This window comes from Heptranchias perlo, chromosome 36 (assembly GCF_035084215.1).
Source record: "Heptranchias perlo isolate sHepPer1 chromosome 36, sHepPer1.hap1, whole genome shotgun sequence".
Classification (NCBI taxonomy): Eukaryota; Metazoa; Chordata; class Chondrichthyes; order Hexanchiformes; family Hexanchidae; genus Heptranchias; species Heptranchias perlo.
This window is the reverse complement of record NC_090360.1, coordinates 11148195-11167178: the sequence shown is the minus strand read 5'-3', so window position 1 is coordinate 11167178 and position 18984 is coordinate 11148195. Positions and strand designations below refer to the sequence as shown.

General features: G+C 42.3%; 1 protein-coding gene across 6 annotated transcripts in view; it reads right to left on the bottom strand.

The window, feature by feature from the left end:
* The window catches only part of kcnma1a (potassium large conductance calcium-activated channel, subfamily M, alpha member 1a), a 692064-nt gene that overhangs the window by 287722 nt on the left and 385358 nt on the right, over positions 1-18984 (bottom strand). For all 6 annotated transcript variants that reach the window (XM_067972546.1, XM_067972543.1, XM_067972542.1 and 3 more), the window contains exons 4-5: positions 17279-17372; positions 11701-11812 (exon numbers count right to left, since the gene is read on the bottom strand). In XM_067972546.1, the coding sequence (XP_067828647.1) occupies positions 11701-11812; positions 17279-17372 (206 nt within the window). The remainder of the gene's footprint in view (positions 1-11700; positions 11813-17278; positions 17373-18984) is intronic.

Here is an 18984-nt window from a genome sequence, read left to right as displayed (position 1 = left end):
AGCAGTGCTCTTATGCTGATTAACAGCACACAGCCCTGATGGGAGTTGTGCTTCTAATTTAGCTTGGTTCATTGATAGCGCTCTCACCTCTGAGTCAGAAGGTCATGGGTTCAAGCCCTAGCGTTGTACTCTGCGCATAATCTAGGCTGATGTCTCAGTGCAGTACTGAGGGAGTGCTGCATTGTTGAAGATGCTGTCTTTCAGATGAGACATTTATTCAAGGTCCTGTATGCCTGTTCAGGTAGACAGTAAGGAAGTTCTCCTGGTGTCCTGGTCAACAATTATTCCCCAACAAATATCACTAAAACAGATTAACAGGTCACTTATCAATCTCATTATTGTTTGTGTGAATTGGCTGCCATAACAATAGCAACTGCACTTGAAACGTAATTCATTGGCTGTGAAGCACTTTGGGACATTCTGAGGGTATGAAAGGTGCTTTATAAATGGGAGTTCTTTCTTCCTTTCATTTCTTTTATTTTGTGATGTTTATACAAGTTCATGTCTGGGTTGGGCCTGTAACACCAGTGAGCAATTGCCTGAAGTAGTCTTGGCAAAGGAGTTGCCATGGTTACCGTTTCTGATCACGGTAGCAGATTGTTTGATTTATTTTCAAACTGCCATTGACGTACGGAAAAGTAGTTCTGGTCAAATAGTTCTCTCATCCACGTGGAGAAAGCAAAGTTCCACATCGCTGGTCAAGTGACACACATTGTTTTGTGATACATGGCAGGGATTGATGTCAAGGCTAGATTTCAGTCACAGGATGTTGACAATGATTATACATCACTTCAGGGTTGTTTGTGCATTCAGAACTCTGTTAGATTGGCCCCTGGTAATTATCACGAGATATGCCCACCATAAAACACATTTAACACACAAATAGCAAACACTGGGCCTCTGAAGAAGCAATAAAGATCTTCATTATTTCCCTGTAGAGTCCATTACTTTGATCATTGCCGGTAATGGAAAAAAGGCCTCTAAGCAAATATCATTAGTTTAAATAAGCAAACTACTGTACACATGAATTAGAGAAGACTTAAGAATAGTACGCTTATCCCAGGGCAGCTACAAGAAAAGAATCACTTGTCCCAATTAGATTGTACCTGCCCCATTTACAAGTGAAACTGTGCCAGACCCATAGGCACAGAGCACCATCACTATGAGCCAGGTTAAGTAGCTGCCTTAAAAGATCATGGCTGAGTGAATTCTTATGACGGTGCACGTGACTAGGTTTTTTGGTGCATTTTCACTGCAACTATGCACGTCTGATGCATTTGTGCAATAAGTCACTGTACAGTGTGCCACATATAACTACTGGTACTGAGCAAATCATTTAAAGAAATCGAAGCAAAGAAACGCTACTGCAATCCTCAAAGGGTTAATAGTTATGGGTTACACTCTGAAGATCTCTGACCCATGGATCTGGAGTCTCTCCCTGCAGTTATTTCTAAAGGGTTCTATTTCACCAATGAAGTCTAAGAGTAAAGTGTAATCACAACACATTTAAGTAATTGGGCTTGGGTAGGAAAGGAAACAATGATTGACAATCAGCGATGTGACTAAAGGGCACAGCTTGAAAAACAGGAAAAAGCCAGTTCCCAAACAAGCACCAGTTCAGCATTGCACAATTAAAAACTGGGTGCCCTGATGGCATTGTACGTTGGATTACATGTTACACCAAGCAGAGCGTTACTGTGGGTACATGACTCCAACTGCAGCCTTAAGCCTTAGGGTTACTGTCCTGCAACTGAGTTCCTGCAAGCAGCTGGTAACACAAAGGGAAGTAGATAAGGGAAGTCTAAGCCTGGAGATAAGGGCAGTCCTAAGTTATCACCTTGTACTGCTGTTGCTACCTCCCAGCAGCCAGTTATAGAACAGCAGAAGGAATTGGGAGAGGTCTGAATTCAGGCATTATTCAGTCTGGACATGGTGGGTACCATGGAAGTAGGGGCTGAGAGGAGGAGAAAGAGAAGGAAGAAGAGGAGCAGTCTAAAGAGAATATTAAAAGTGGAGGATTGATTCGGGAGAAACGCTGTTCAAACTGCAGCAAACTGATCTGTGTGGCATGTCGTTAGGACCCTTGTATGACGATTTTCTAACTTAGGAAAAAACTCTTTCACTTCCACAGAATTTCTGTTTTGTCTTATAAACTATGAATTAAAAATTATGCAACACATGGTTTGAAAAATCCTGTAGAATTAATGCTGTGCAACATTTGGCTAGTATAAAAAGCTTACAGGAATTAGAGAGGAAGACAATCCAGTTACCCAGGGCAAAAGACTTCAATGTATGGTATAGTGATTTTGTGGTTAAGTCCCATTACTGACTAATATTAAAAACTGCTACTCAAGTAATGCAGGAGTTTTGCCAATTCTTGGTCAGGTCACAAGTCATGGTCCCTTGTGGAGTCACAGTGCCTCTCCAGAAAAGACTTACCCACTCTAGAGACTTGAGCACATAATCTAGGCTGGCACTTCAGTGCAGCACTGTCGGAGGTACCGTCTTTCAGGTGAGCTGTTAAACTGAGGCCCTGGCTGCCCTCGCAGGTGGATGTAGAAGAACCCATGGCACTATTCGAATAAGAGCAGGGGAGTTCTCCCCATGTCCTGGCCAACATTTATACCTCAACCAACATCTAAAAACAGATGATCTGGTTATATATTTTATTGCATTTTGTGGGACCTTGCTGTGTGCATATTGGCTACCATGCTTCCTACATTATAACAGTGACGACACTTTAAAAGTATTTGGGACATCCCGAGGTTGTGAAAGGTGCTATATAAATGCAAGGTTTTTTTTTACCTTTACAGACCCCGCTGCTCTTTAGAAAGTGTACCTTCTGTTGTATAAGCAAATAGTGAGATTTTCAATTCCCAATGCAACTATAAATGTAAATTATGTGAAAAAAATATGCTGTTAAATTCATACAAAAGAATTCAGGCCCGAGTCAGAGTGATGAAGTGTGTTAGAACAGTACCCTTTCACTCCTACAGCCTTGATTTCAAGTGCAGCCCAAATATAGAAAATAATGTTCTGCCCGATGGTTTGTAATGTCCTATGTGGGATTAATTTTGAGAATTTAAATCCAGTTTCCAGGGACACGGTCTCTCAAAACATAAGTACCCTCCAAAGCAGTATTAAATTGCACTGTTTCAACATAATAATGATCTTAAATAAATATTGTTAAAGAGACACAACATCTTCATGTAAAGTTGCTGAACAAACCTTTTTTCAATCATTTGATACACATGATGGAAATTATGTGAAAGTGTGTCACCTGCATAAATCACCTTGGTAAAATACATAGAATTAACAGTACAGAAACAGGCCATTTGGCCCATCAGGTCTGTGCAGGTGTTTTTGCTCCAAACAAGCCTCCTCCCACCCAACTTCATCAAATCCCTATCAACATATCCCTCGTGTACTTATCCAGCTTTCTCTTAAATGCATCTATGCTATTCGCCTCAACTACTCCATGTGATAGCAAGTCCCACATTCAAACCAACGGAGGGGCTCGTCACCTTTTTGACAATGGCTAAACTTCTTTGATTAGACAGAACTCAAGTTTACGGACTACCCACATCAGGTTGAGGTGATGTTCAGCGGTGTAGGTTGATTCACTGCGTCAGCCCTGTGTCACTCCTGACCCACATACAGGTGGGTGTTCAGTTTCTCAGAACTCATTTTCTTACCTTGATCGGCAGCAGTGTTTATGCTCCAACACTGGGAGTGCAGTGGCACTGGTGCCCTCCAGCACGTCAGTAATCTCTATGCAGAGCGGTAACCCTAAGGCTTAAGGCTGTTTCAGAGATGTGTGTCTCGATACTGTCAGTAGTATTGTCAGATGTGAGCACAAAGACTTCTTTTTACTTGCTCTCAGGATGTGGGTGACACTAGCAAGGCCACATTTATTGCCCATCCCTGGGTTCCCTGAGAAGGTGATGGTGGGCCTTCTCCTTGAATGGCTGCAGGCTTTGTGATGATGGTGCTCCACAATGGAAGTTACCTGAAGGAGGGCTTCTGGCAATATAACCAATCCTTTGAGCCCCTCTACCAGGGAAACAATAGCTCTGGATTGGTACTTCATTTTTGTTTTGGAAAACATATTTAGAAATGATTTTGATCACTGCTTAGAAGGTGCCATCTCAGTGTACATTGCCAGTTTCAATCTCAGGTGTATGCTGAGTTAATGGATACCAATTGAAGAGATGGTAGGAGCAGTAGAGTTGGCCTCAGTCTATGGGAGATAAGCCAGGGTTTATGCTGTACATAGTTAACTCCGGTCAGGAATTGTGTGTGGACATTGAGGGAAGAAAGCTCAGGCACATCTGTGGCATCTGCATAACTACAGGGGGAAGGAGAAATGTGGGGGCATAGGAGGGTTTTTTTGCATGGTTTATATATCTCCTCCCCCTGCTTCAAATCCTAGAATGGCCCCTAGTGTTCCCCCGCCCTCCCTCCACCCCAAACTATGTCTACGTGGTTGTATTTCTGGGCCTAATAACTTGCCAACACTCGTGTGCCCAGGATAACACATGAAGGATGGGCAGAATGGCAGAGCCTAGCTGGCATTTGGGAGGGGTGGGGTGGGGTGGAAAATAATACAATCAGAGAACAGCAGATGCAGAATCTTCACCACACGGACCGCAGCGGTTCAAGAATTCGGCTCACCACAACCTTCTCAAGGGCAAACAGGATGGGCAATAAATGCTGGCGAAGCCCACAGCCCATGAACGAATAAAAGAAAGATTAGCAGATGTTGGTAAAGACTGAACTAAAGAGAATGCAAAATCAGTACCTACAAATGTAGTATCTAGCTCAATACTGTGCACCATATGCCACTTCAGTGGCATATGGTGTTGGTACCAATGCAATTCAACACATATAAGGGCAGGTTCACAGCCACCAATCTACAGCAGGAAACTCCCAAATCTGAACACGCTCTCCTGAGGAGAAGTTAAGTGAATGATGGGAAAACCAGAGCCCAAAGGCGTAATTTTCATTTTCATCAGAAAACTGGCGGTAGGGGATTGGTCGCCCATTTTATACCCGCTCGATTTTCCTTTTCATTGACCTCAACTTAACTTAACTGGGACCTCATAGTTGGTGGGTACAGAACAGCAGCATCAGAGGCTCTGGGAGCAGGCCTCCTGCCTGGGCCATGAGGCAGAAAATGATGCAGGCGATTGAGAGGAATAAAATCATCGCAAAAAGGACATAAAAAATCTTTCTGCATAAATGACGTGTTCTGTACTGATGGTCATTTGTGTGGAGAGCAGTAGTGGCAAAGATTTGAATGATGAATGCTGGAAAGGCTTGAGCTGCAGCAAAAGTCTTTGCCTCCAACAAAAGCTGTGAGAAAGTTTCACTGTCCAAACTCCAGTTCCATTACTTCTTGCATAAAAACCCAGTGTCAAATTGGAATGTAAATGGGTGGAACAGACTCGAGGGGCTGAACGGCCTACTCCTGTTCCTATGTTAATCCTGCCACATAATTTCTTTTGTGCTTATGTTTGTTATCTTTTCATGCCGCCGTGAAAAATTAAATGGATTTCAAACAGGACAAGCTTGGGGCACAGTGAGCGGGACTTGGGCTGGGGTGGAGCATCCGGAAAGGAACTGAAACAGCCAAAGCCTAGGCTTTGGGTTTACAACAGCTCATTAGTGTGCTGGAACAAGTCAATTTTGCTGCTATTGCTCTTTACAGAGTACAGCAAACAAACAGAAACTGTACCCTCATTATATCACCACTCCTGTTACAAGGCTGCTTCCCCTTCACTTCTCCCACTGTCACCCTGCGCGGTGGATATTCACTTGTCTGTGCTGCAATGAGGGCAGGAGCAGCTGAATAAACACAGGCAAAATCAAATTCATAGCTTTATTAGCTCTTCGGGCCTTGACTTTTTCCTGAAGCTTTCATAATATCTTGCATGCAAAGATTCATATCTATTTTTATTGCTGAATATTGCAAAGTCTGTTGGCCCAAACTTTTCCTCATTTACTGCAGTTTAATCAGTCACATGTTTTCAATTTCTTCTTATTCTTTTTAATGTAGCACGGGAACTGGCACTCTCAAACTATTCTCACCAACTCAGCCTCTATATCTCCTGGGAGATCTCACTCACAGTTAATAAGATGGAAACCCTTCTATTGTCGTAATGGGTTTGGAGAAACAGAATGTTCCCAGTTCAGCAATAATTTAAGCTGTAGAATGAAAATGAGCAGAAAATGTTTAAATGGGCAGAAGAGGCTGGGAAGGGGTGGGGCAGTGACTCAGTACGGCTGTACAAACACGCTGTAAAATACACGTTTCTGTCGGCAATTCCGCACACTGGTGTATCGGTCACTGCTACTCCGACATGGTGAGGTACTGGTCGGAATTTAGAGCTTCCCCTTGGGGAAGGCAGGGAGAACTGGGAGCTGAGTTGTCTCAAGTGTCTCTGATACACTCCCCAATGGCCAGGTGCAGAGAGAGAAAGATTCTGGGAATTGCTCAGCTGCCTTGACGTTGGGAAATGGTCTATGGACCAGGCAGGATCCAGCCAGATTAAAAATCAATGATTAAAATAAACAATTATTCATAACTCCAGTTTAAATAGCATCATAAGCTCAATACAAATTTTGATCAGTTGAAATTGCCTCCCTTTACCTCTTTCAGTGGAAAAAATAGTAGCACTCCAAGCATCATGTGACTGTTTAAAGCTGTTTCACAAAAGCACCGCTAGATGGCACCAACATTGCATGGAAGCCATTCTCATCAGTTACATGACATGTGACGCTGAAGACCAGAATCAAAGCTAGGAATGTCCCAGATTTATATTTCTATTGTTTCAATTAGGAAAGAAAATTGTTCAATTCCTACAGTTATGATAACAATAATCATCACACCAGCTGCTGGAAAAGACACCCTTGATGTGATGCTGAATTTAAATGCACCATATTACTCTCAATAGACAGCAGTGTGGCTGAAGCCAGATCTGTTTTGCATCAACATATTCTTGTAAAATACATTTCTTGCTAATATTTTTGTAATAGTAATACCTGTCACGTTAGTATATATTGGGGTTACTTTTGTAATGTAGAATGGAATAGCTTGGAGCTGCAGACATTAGCCCAGAATTTGCTCTGAAAATAACAGCGATGCGAACAGGGCTCATAGTTATTTCAGGGCAAATGGAAGAGCAGCTTCCAGCAAGCGCACACGCAGTCAAACGCAGAAATCCGGAAGTTGCTCTACCAGATGCCCTGCCCCTCCGAAAGCTGTGCGGGAAGGACCGCTCACCGGCTGACTTCCCGGTCAAATAGCTGCAATAGTATGACATTGCTCTCCTGCCCAGCTGAAACTAATTATTTTCGACAAAGGTACGCTCAGTTTTTTTTAGTGTAACCAAAATTTTAACGGAGTGTTAAGTCTTAATGACTGCCAAACAACCTCTCTGGCACTGAATTTACTTTTACAAATGTGGAGTCTCATTCCTTCAAAATGTAATTATTGTTGGACATTTAAAAAGTTTTAATTTTTTTTTACTTTTTCTTTCTGTCTCTTTTATCTCTGTCTTTTAATTCCGTATTTCTTGCCCTCTCTTTATTTCACTTTCTGTAACTGATTTTACTATTCCAACTGACACTTCCTGGTTCTGTGCCTGCACGGCTTGTTAACATGCTTGGTTATCTGATTGGTTAAGGGGATACACAGTTCTTTGCCTCGCTCACACAGCTCACAGATGCCCAGGAGGGGATGCTGCATTTTTTTCGGCTCCTCATTCGGCTGCCTGTGGATAGTTTGTGTTAAGTGTAAATCTAACGAGTGGTGGGTGCTGTTCATTCAGCGCTCAGCACAAAATCTGGGCTAATGTATTTTAAATTGATAACTTTGTTGAAAACAACGATCTAAGCAGAATCCTAACCTAATCCCACAATACCTTGGCAAACTGGTGGGATTCAAAAGTGTGCAGAAAATGACAAGTCAAATCTAACGCATGTAGTTAGTTTAATGGCACTTTTGACATAAATGACTGGCCCATCAGCTGATGCATAAATCAATATAATAACCCCCAACATATAGTCATCGTTTGTATTCAGTAATTTGACCTTGCTTGTTTCCTCCTTTGCCCTCTGTCCATTCCTCCTGTCACATTTATTGTCATAATGGTTGGGCTTGCTGGGTATCTGCGTCACCAACCCCTCTGCATGGTTCCTGTCAGACGAACTTTTATTGATCGAATTCTCATTGAAAGAATGATTCCACTTTTACCAATAATCTTCATGAGCTACTGTTCGTTGGGAATCCAAATCAGAGTTTAAGGCGTCAGCCTCGGCTCAGTGGTGGTACTCTTGCCTCTGAGCTAGAAGGTTGTGGGCTCAAGTCCCACTCCAGAGACTTGAACACATAATCGAGACTGACACGTCAGTGCAGTACTGAGGGTGTGCTGCACTGTCGGAAGGTGCCATTAGGATGAAACATTAAACTGAGCCTCCGTCTGCCATCTCAGGTGAGCGTAAAAGATTCCAGGGCACTTTTGGAAAAAGAATAGGCGACTTCTGGTGTTCTGGCCAACATTTATCCCTCAAACAGCATCACTAGAACAGATTATCTGTTCATTTATCTTGGTGCTGTTTGTCTGATTTTGCTGTGCGCAAATTGGCTGCCCCGTTTCCCAGATTACAACAGGGACCACACTTCAGAAACTACTTCATTGGCTGTGAAGGACTTGGGAACATACTGAGGTCATGAAAGGCTCTTTATTAATGCAAGTTTAATCTTCTTGTGTATAATGCAGCTTTGATGACTCAAAGCCATGCTCAGCTATTTAACTTCCCACTGATATCAAGATGGGAGAATGCAGCAATGGAGCTTTCAGAACCAGTGATATGGCCAGTTTACCGTTTTTGCAAAGTGTTCAGATGCACCACAACCATAAAGGCTCCTTTCCTCTCTCTCTCTCCTGGACTATCAGTTTGTACCAATCCTGTTTATTATGTGGCCAAGTTTCCTTTCTCACTCAATTACTAGGGATCAGGCATCACCACCAAAAAAACCACACACTCTCCTCACCATTATAGCACCAGGGATCAAAACAAAAAGAATCCTTTAATCCTGATTTCAAAGTCTGCAAGAACCACAAGCTATTGGGCGCCCCACTGGGCTGCAAGGAATCACACAGGAAAGAACCTATTTAAAAAACACTCCAAATTCATTGTTAATATGTGAGTCACAGACTCGCACTCATCACCCACCATGGCAACCTATAGTGAGATGGGGAAAGCAGCAGACCAATTCAAACCCAAAGGCCTAGAGATTTGGGCGAACCCATTTTTGGGGGCATGGAGGCCCGAGGCACCCCCGATGTTGGTCCCCGGACCTCATTTTCATCAAGCCGGCGTGGCGGGCCGCTGCTGGCATCGCGGGGGGTGGGAGAAGGGCGATCTCGGGTGGATGAGCAAGCGGCGAGCAGAGGTTCACATTCTTTAAATGTGAGGTCAGGTGAGGTAATCCTGCTCCTCCCGGCTCCACATTCAAGCAAGTATAGTTTCAGAATGCACCTTGTCGGTTGCCGCCTGGATCTCCTCAGTGCTCATAATAAGCACACCCTTCCCGTCCATTATATTGGAGGCTTAGGTGCTGTGCGGCCAAATTTCTAGGCCAAAGCCTTCCGAGTCAGAATTCAGTTCAGAATTCATCCCAGTTCTCAATATCACCTTCTGCTCTAATACAGCCTTCTGCTCTGAACATTCTCTCTTGTTCATCAAAGTGGTGAACGTTAATGCTGGGGAATAGAACACGCTCCCATTTCAGGTAGACCAGTATCAGTATCAAGCACTCCCAAGTCAAGTACAGCACAGCACAGTACAGCACATGTACCTCTGCGCCAAACTCCGAAAAGCAGCCCCTGGTGTACCATCTATCAGCGTCTCTATGGTTACTTGGAGAAATTAGTAGCAGCTGTGTGGTGTGGGCCTACACCCACTAGGAGTTGAGCTGAAACAGTACAGTGGATTCTTGTAGCCAACAGGGAATGAGGACCTTCATCTTCACTGTCTACTGGGCAGATTCATGCCTAGGTCTCAGAGCTTAAAAGATTGTTTACCAACCCTTGGTATCACCCACTCCCTGCTTTGTAGATGCTGAGGCCAAAAAACAGAAAATGAGATTGTGTTCATAATGAGTGTCAAGTTTCCTCATGAGAGGGATGCCTGTGACCAATACAAAATGGACAGAAGTATCACTTTGCGATTTGAGTTGTAGCAACCAGTGCAGGATACAGTGAGTTATCCTAACTAGATCCTTCATATACTTACCACAAATACAGGGCAGAGGACAAGTTATTTCTCACTGTAAAAGGAAATCTTCTTGAACCTCTTTACTGGTCACATGGTGATAAATGTGTACTTGCTTCCATTAATCTGAATGATTGAAAACCTGTTCTGCCAGTTGTCATCTTTTCCACAGCCCCAGCACCTGCTAAAAGCTTTGCACAGTGACAGATCGCTAGCAGTTTCTGAACACAATAAACAGAAAGTTGTATATGCATCAAAAGGAAAAATAGGCAGGAGAGAGTGAAAAGGCAGCAAAAGAATCCCAACATTCAGACAAGCTCATAAACTTACTGTAGATCATCCGGACTCTCAACAGCATTGTGGTAGCTCTTGAAACAGACTTGTTCGTTTATTGACATGCAATACATGGATGATACACAGTACTGATCAACCCTTCCCAACTTGCAGTGGTCCCCAACAAGCACTGCTCGTTCCTTCACCCTCCGTGATAGTCCATGGGGCTACTAAACATCCTGTAACTCCCTCCTACCAGAGATGCAACCATTCATAAAGAGCTGAGGAGAAGGTCATCAGGGGCAATTCCAGGACCTGGAGAGGGAGGGGAGTGGGGGGGAAGGAAGAGGGAGATGTAACCCTTGCCAAAAAGCTTTGGGGGGGGGGGGGGGCACGCTCCCTTGCCAAGTGGTTGTGCCTGTGCTTCTACCTATCGATTATCGCAGCTGCAGTTCGATGCTTTACTAAAGATTTAACTGATCGGAAGGTGTAAAATTGCAAATGAACATTATGCAACATGCAGCATCTGTCAAAACAGTATAACTTCAAAGGGAGTTACCAAGGTCAACTATGGCTGATTAGCAGACCAGCACTAAAGCAAATCATTCACAGCTCATCAAGCTCTTTCATTAAAGTCATAATTATACCACCCTGTAAATGAGAAATACAGAAGAGATTCATTTTAAGTGACCATTTTTGCAGCGATTATTTTAGCAACGGGTCTGGCTTGAAGTATTTTCATGCTCAGCTGGTGGTGACAAAAGCTGTAATATTTGAACCCTTTCTGCTTGAATAAAATTTCTGTTATCACAGCTTTTCAGTTATTGCTTGATGCACACAAGGTCAGGCTCTACTTCTCAATTCCTGCACTACATATAAATCATATCTGCCCAATTTTTATACATTGTATCAAAGGAAACTCATCCTCACCCCCTCCCTGAGGAATCCTAATGTTAGTCTGGATCTTGTTACCCGATTTACGTTCCAAGGTTAGCGTCAGTACGAATGCACGCACTAAATGCTAATGTATGAAAAGGTCATTCAAGATGGGAACCCCCCAGCACAAATACAAACATTTTTTGACACATGTAGTCTCATAATAATTGGCATTTGTGAGTTGATGTGGATGAAGAGCATGTAACTTACCCAGCCAGCTTCTGCTTAAATACACGGACACAAAGACAGGAGGGACGGTGAAGAAATCTACCACAGAATTCACTTCCAACCAGAACCACAGTTTATCATTTGCTGCAATAAACTGGAAGAGAAATGAAAGCATCATCATTTCAATATCCCCTCTCGTGACAGAATCCGTTTAGCTTTACCTGAGATTGTCAAAATATGAAGAAACTTTACATTTTGAAGTTTTTACAGTTAGACATTTTAATAATACGCGGATCAATACAATGATGTGATGATGTGAGAATTGCTGGGCGTCTGGGGACAGCATTACAAGATGTGAAAGTTCTTCAAGGTCTTAGCTGCCTAAACACAGAGCATGGAACTTACATCGAGTCTACAGCACAGAAACAGGCCATTCGGCCCAACTGGTCCATGCTGGTGTTTATGCTCCACACGAGCCTCCTCCCTCCCTACTCCATCTAACCCTATCAGCATAACCTTCTATTCCTTTCTCCTTTGTGTACTTATCTAGCTTCCCCTTAAATGCATCTATGTTATTTGCCTCAACTACTCCTTGTGGTAGCACGTTCTACATTCTTACCACTATTTGGGTAAAGATGTTGCTCCTGAATTCCCTATTGGATTTATAACTTCTCAACATGAGATCTCAAGAACGGAATTCACACACAGCTGGAACACATTCCGAGGTACCTGTTGGAAAGGTGGATGTCAGAACCCTCTTTAGTTGTACCTCCATGCCGTCAGACACACACTTTTCTTTCACTCATTTTGCATTGAGCATTTCGGCTGAAATCAACAACTTCCCATCAGGCGGAAGGCTGCAACTCTGTGCAACTTTCAATCATTGTCGGGAGTTGAACCCAAAGATCCCAGTCTGTGGGCAGTCCATGGTGGTACTGGGCTACTGTCATTCAACTGTGATGGAAGACTTTTTTTTTTAAGTAATTCATCTTTTAACCTGCTGAGTTTGTCAGACTATAGAATTTATAGAAGGTGATTTGCTTTTACTTCAGAAGAATTTCCAGCGAACATCATCCACTTATCAAGGATGAGAATAGGTGTGGAAAATCAGTGCAATCATGGGACAGGAGGCCATCCTGAAGGTCAATTCAGTAATTTCACAAAATAATTCCCACCATTGCACTGTCCTGTGCTAACTGTGCCAAAGAGTTTTATGGTGATCCTCAACAGACCCCGTATAGAACCAGAATATTCCTCTCAGAGCTCTGTTTGGTACTCAAGATTTTCCCCACCCAGAATTCCAGTATAGGAGGCACACATTTCATTTTGCAATGAGAAGGTATTTCAGCCCACACTGAGCATATTTAAGGGTGCTGTTCATTTTATATCTTTTCAATATTATGCATTATCTGCAGACGATGGATTATAAGAGTCCCTGCTGCTTCCTTTTTTTCTAATTGACTTTCTGTTCCTGAGAACAGAGATTGATAGATTTTTGTTAGGCAAGAGTATTAAGGGTTTAAGGGTTACATATTAAGGGTTACAGAACCAAGGCGGGTAAATGGAGTTAAGGTACAAATCAGTCATGATCTAACTGAATGGCGGAACAGGCTCGAGGGGCTGAATGGCCCACTCTTGTTCCTAAGTTCCCCAGTGGATGTCTTAGAGTTAAAGACAGTCTTCATTCATTTTCACATGCAACTGCAGGGGAGTTGGGAATGTGACTATATTCTGACAGAACACTTCCAGAGTTGTGACAAAATAGTTGCATCTGCTTGTTTCTGATATTAAATTTGACTTTGTAACTGGATAACTACAAAAGACATCCCTTGCGAGCTTTTCCTTGTGGAGTTACAAAGACAATCTCTTATCATACTGCACTCGCATTATTTTAATTGCAGCCTTGAAGTTTAGTTTTGTGGACCTACCAAACAGGTTGCCACTTTCTGCTCATGGCTTGCTGTCGAGTATTTACCCAATATGATTTCTGCCTTCATTCCTTCAATGCTGAGCAGTCAAAAATATTTTTTTTAATATAAGGTAGATATAATGGGCTCAATTTTGAAATGGTGCCAGGTTGGCAGCAGGCGGGGGGGGTGGGTGAAGGTCGCGTAGCAAACCTGAATTTAAAAAAAACTTACCTTTTCCAACGCGATTGCGATGTAATTGATGGTGATTAAAGTTCTTTCCGGGTTTCGCATCTGGCAGCCAGCCTGAGTGACAGGCTGGCTGCCGACAGGAGCTGCAATGCCGAGGTTGGGGGGGGGCGAGAAAGAGAGAGAGTGAGACGTCATCCGGTGCTGGAACAGAGAGTGGAGGACACTGAAGATCATGGTGGGGGGGGGAGATCGGAGAGGGGCATCGGGGGCAGGAGAGGGACATCGGAGAGGGAGACCAGAGAGGGAGACATCGGGGGGAGAGGGGGACATCGGAGCAGGGTGGAAAGGTAGGTTTATTTTGCTTTTAAATATGTGCAATGGTTTATTATTTAATTTATTTTGTTTATATTTGCCTGATTCGGCCCTTCATGCCTGGAATAAATTACCTTAAGTACCTCAATGAGGTACATTCGGTTCTTTAACTATCAATTCGCCAGCTTCCAAACCCGCTCGGGTTTTTCGCAGCCCCCGCAATTTGATTTTAAAATTGAGCCCAATCTCTCTGAAATCCTCCTGGTCGTACATATACACATCAGTTGTATATGAGGGCCGATTATGTGTTAAAAGTAGTTATTTATCTCCAATGCACACACATACACCATGTGTAGCTTGGAATTTTGATGCATGTTGTTGCTATAACCTCCACACAGCCTCCAAACGAATGAGCTGCAGACTCCTGCACTGCTTCAACACCAATACCACTGGCGACAAGAGAAATTCGCCAAAGGGCAAGGTGCCCTTTATCAGTTATCCCCCGGCTGGAATGAGTTAATCCACCGAGCAGCCTGGCCCAGAGCCGATGGAACTCATCAGCACTTGGTGACTGGCTGACTCAAAGGTCAAGCAGGCTTCGTGACTCCAGCCTATCCATGGGCTGTGAAACAAGCAGCTAACTACTGCACTACTTGGAATAAAGCATAAGCTTTGATTAGAATTAGAATTTTTTCTGAAGCATAAAACAAAAAGGGACATCAGAATACCATCTGCCTTAAAGAGAGCAAATGTTAAACACAAATTCAGCTCAGATCAAACTTGAAGATTTTTCTGTGCTGGATTCGTTATAAGTTTCATTACTCACAGAAGATATACAAGGTCGTCCTTTTTTCTGAACTCAACCATATTAAAATTCTGAAAGGGATATGAACCAAGGAAGGGTTTGATGTCATGGTGTGGGCATTACACAGTTCATTTGGAAAAGAAATATGTGATCGCAAGGCATAATTTTGAATTAGTTTTTTTTAATCCATTGATAAAATAAAAATCCCAAGTAATTATGCATTTCCAATTTAAACCAAAAATGAAGCAGAGACTGAACCTCAGATGACCTGATTCCATTAATAGCCCAGATTGTGAAGACTGCACCACAGAGAGAATATTAAAAGAATGTCTCTAATATTCTAATGCAATGCTGTATAATCTAGAATGATTCTGATAGGAGATACCACAAGAACCTAATGCATGTTCTTGTCCCTCCGCCTAATCCCTCTGATGCTGCATTTTGGTTCCATTCCTACAGGATTCCTAGAGGGATGGAACCAAAATGCAGCATCAGAGGGATTAGGCAAGTACTCAAATGTCAGATGGCTCCTAAAGGATTCGACTCCCAGTCAGAATTGTTGACTCTCATCTCAATTTGATTGCTCTCACTGGGCTTCACAAGCTCCTGCCGCCATGCTAAATTAGGAGATGCTGTAGTGGCAAATATTCCATCTCAACGAGTTGGGAAAAATATCACACATGTTCCCAACGCACTGCTTCTGTCATCCAAATATCGACTGCCACTGACGATAGCTGTGGAGGAGGGGTGCAGACCGTAAAAATCCCATCCCTAGGCTGGGTGGAAAGAACAGGGATTCACCCGAAGGAAAGTGAGGGTAAATCCTCCAGGATTAGCTCAAACTGAATCTTACAGCATCAGAAGGAGGCCATTCGGCCCATCGTGCCTATGCTGGCTCCTTGAAAGAACTATCCATTTAGTCCTGCTCCCCCTGCTCTTTCCACATAGCCCTGGAATTTTTCCCCCTTCCAAGTATTTATCCAATTTGAAAAAGAAAGCAGGCACAAAGCGATCAGAGTGTCATTCCCAACACCGCCTGTGGAAGACAAGGTGATGAAGTGATTGGTGGGGGGGGGTTGCAATTCAGGCGCTGCTGCAGTAACAAACAAAAAAGCTAGATTGGTTGCAGATTGTAAGTCTGTTAAAATGTTGCACTGATCTGTTTGAAGCGGCCTGGGCTATCCATCTCTGACACCGTAGCTCTTCATACCCACCCTGAGCTCCTTGGTTTGGACAGCAGGACAGTCACCATTAGCGTCACTTCCTATTCATAGCCATGTGTAAGGAGGGATCTCCGAGCCAGATTTCCATCCCTCACATAGCCAGCTGTTAACAAGGCATCTTCTCGGGAAACCCGGGCTATGGATGTCAGTCCAGATCAGGATTACAACTTGAGTCTTGCAAGCCAGGAATCCAATCCCGTGATCCTGGAGCAACTGGACCAAAGACCAGAGTTTTTGAATGTTTTTCTCCCTGATTATTTCTTATAAAAATGAGCCCGCCTCTCACAAGGCCCATTCTGGAATATTGTGATGTCATAAGAAACATCTGGAGGCTTCTTACTATTGAAACACAAGCAGACCTCCCATGGCATTGCTCATGCTAGTGCAGAGGACTGGCTCCAAGGACAGGAGCTTTGTACCATGTTGCACACAATGTATTCTGCTGTTAAGGGGAAGCTGTGGATAACTTAGCCTATCACTTTAAGACTATAACACTATAATGATGAACATAAGCATAACTTGAGGCTGATTGGATACTCTTAGATATCCTGAGGTTAATTAGAAGGTATTTTCTGATATTGTTGAAGTTTTGCTGAAACAAAGAGGCTATGTCTCTTTTTAAGGCATGATACAGAAATTTGCATGTACCAGAAACTGTAACATCGGAAGTGTGATGACATCAAATATAATAGGTAATTTCCTATGGCCTTGCTCATGGTTACTTGGAAGAACTGGTAGGTATTTTAGCTGTCTTTGTTGCAATGGGCCAAAATAGTGGACAAATCTGGGCAACTCGCACCACAGCACCACCAGTGGTGGGAGGACTGAATAACAGGTGTCGCAGCATTGCTTATTAAAGTAAAAGAAGCATGTTACTGTTATACTTCAGGTGATAGCTTGAAGCATTACCCAGTGTTACAAAAGCATTACTAAATCATGACAACAGGAAATAGACATGACAAACAGGAAGCCTCAAGAACTTTACTGTAGAATATATGTTTATATTATATACATAAATATCCAGTTATACATGTCATCGAGTAGAAAGACTGGATGAAGCTGACTTCCTTTGGCAACAAAATACTTCCTACATTGCTCAGTTTAGAACTAAAAGCCAGCCTACTTTTCAGTCATACGATTACATTCTAAAAACAACTTAAGTCTATTAGATTAATTCTCACCCGCAGTCCAAAGTAGAGAAGGAAGAATACGTTGAATGCCATGTCAATCTGCAACGTGAAATCATCGTAGAAATTCTGACAGGATTCTATTGGGCTAGTAAAACACAGGAAAGGAAGGTTTATGACGAATCAGAACAAAATGATGCACAGAAAATACAAACCCCAATGAAACATTTTCAGTCCTCATTCCTGTCCTAAATAGCAACAGTCTTTATCCCTGCAATTTTCCATGTCAACTGTTTTAATATTACATATACATGAGGAGAGAGCATCCGATATCAGGGAATACCAAAAATGCATCAGGAATATATGGGATTTGCTGTAAAAGAAACATGCAAAAACAAAGAGAGTACAAAGCAGCAGCTGGCTATCAATTGGAATTTTGTTGGTCCTTGATTAACCCTTAAAGGACTGAAAATTTATAACTCTTTTTAAAAATTACCAAAATACACTAAATCTATTCTGTAAGAGAAGCATGGAAAAACCATCAGTTCATTATAGTATACACTCATTGTGGAGGCAAACTTAAATAACAGGAGTGCCTCAAAACACAAATATACTAAATCTTTACAGAAATAGCAATAGCAGTGCTTTAAGGGTTACTAAATTCATGCAGGAGTGTTTTTCTCTATATGAGAAGCAGCCATAGCAAATGCTAAGATATAGAATCTCTTCTTGTGTATCAGTATCAAGCACCAGTTATTGACAAAATGTGTATTTTAACACATGCAATTGATACAAAATAATAATTACAACACTCCCAAACTTTACTCTCCAAAAACATTTATATCTGCCCATCTGGACATGGGTTGCAGGCCAGTAAATTATATTAGAGGGCTCTTCAAACTAATGCAAAGGTTTAAAAGTATTCAACCCAGGGCTGCACATGCGAACTGGCAAAGTCACTTAAATGCACTTCCAAGTTGATGTCACAACAATAACCAAAATAATTAACTGAACAGAATTCCACCATCCTAAAAATATTTTATAATTGAATTCTAAAAATCGGTCAATGTGTAATATTTCCAGTGTTTAATTTGCTTTCTGTGATTACGCTCAAATTATACATGTGTTAGGTGTAGCTAGCAGATTTATATGGGAAGACATGAATTTATATGAGAAGACATGAATGAAACACTAAAGTTGGGTGTGTTAAGAAACAGGAAATGCTGGAAATACCCAGAAATACACAACTCTGATGAAGGACTCAAGCCAAAATATTCATTGATCTTTTCTCCTCCCCAGTGCTGGCTAACCTGTAGTATATTTCCAACATTTTCCATTTTTATTTCAGATTTTCAAAATTTGCATTTTTATTCTGTCTATCCCCAAATCCATCTCACTTCCTGTTTACATGGGAGTTTTATATATACTGCTGGAACTCCCATAGCATTGCTCATGCCAAGTAGGATCATACACTGTCTTACAATGAGAGTATTATACCAATGCACAATGTACATTAATCTATTGCTAAAGTGGATCTGTGTTTAAACGGGCCTGTACTTGAAGGCCGCTAAGTCTAATTGCTATAAGTAAATATAGCCTGAGGTCATTCAGAATGTAGTTGTTATTTGGTCAGGGAACTTGGCACATTGGAATGGGTTCGTCAATTTCAGGTTGAGGCTGAGAAGCACTCAGAATCTTAAGATTGTTTTGCACCTGTAACAAAGTGTTTCATCTGCAACATGCTATCTACAGGTGCTGAT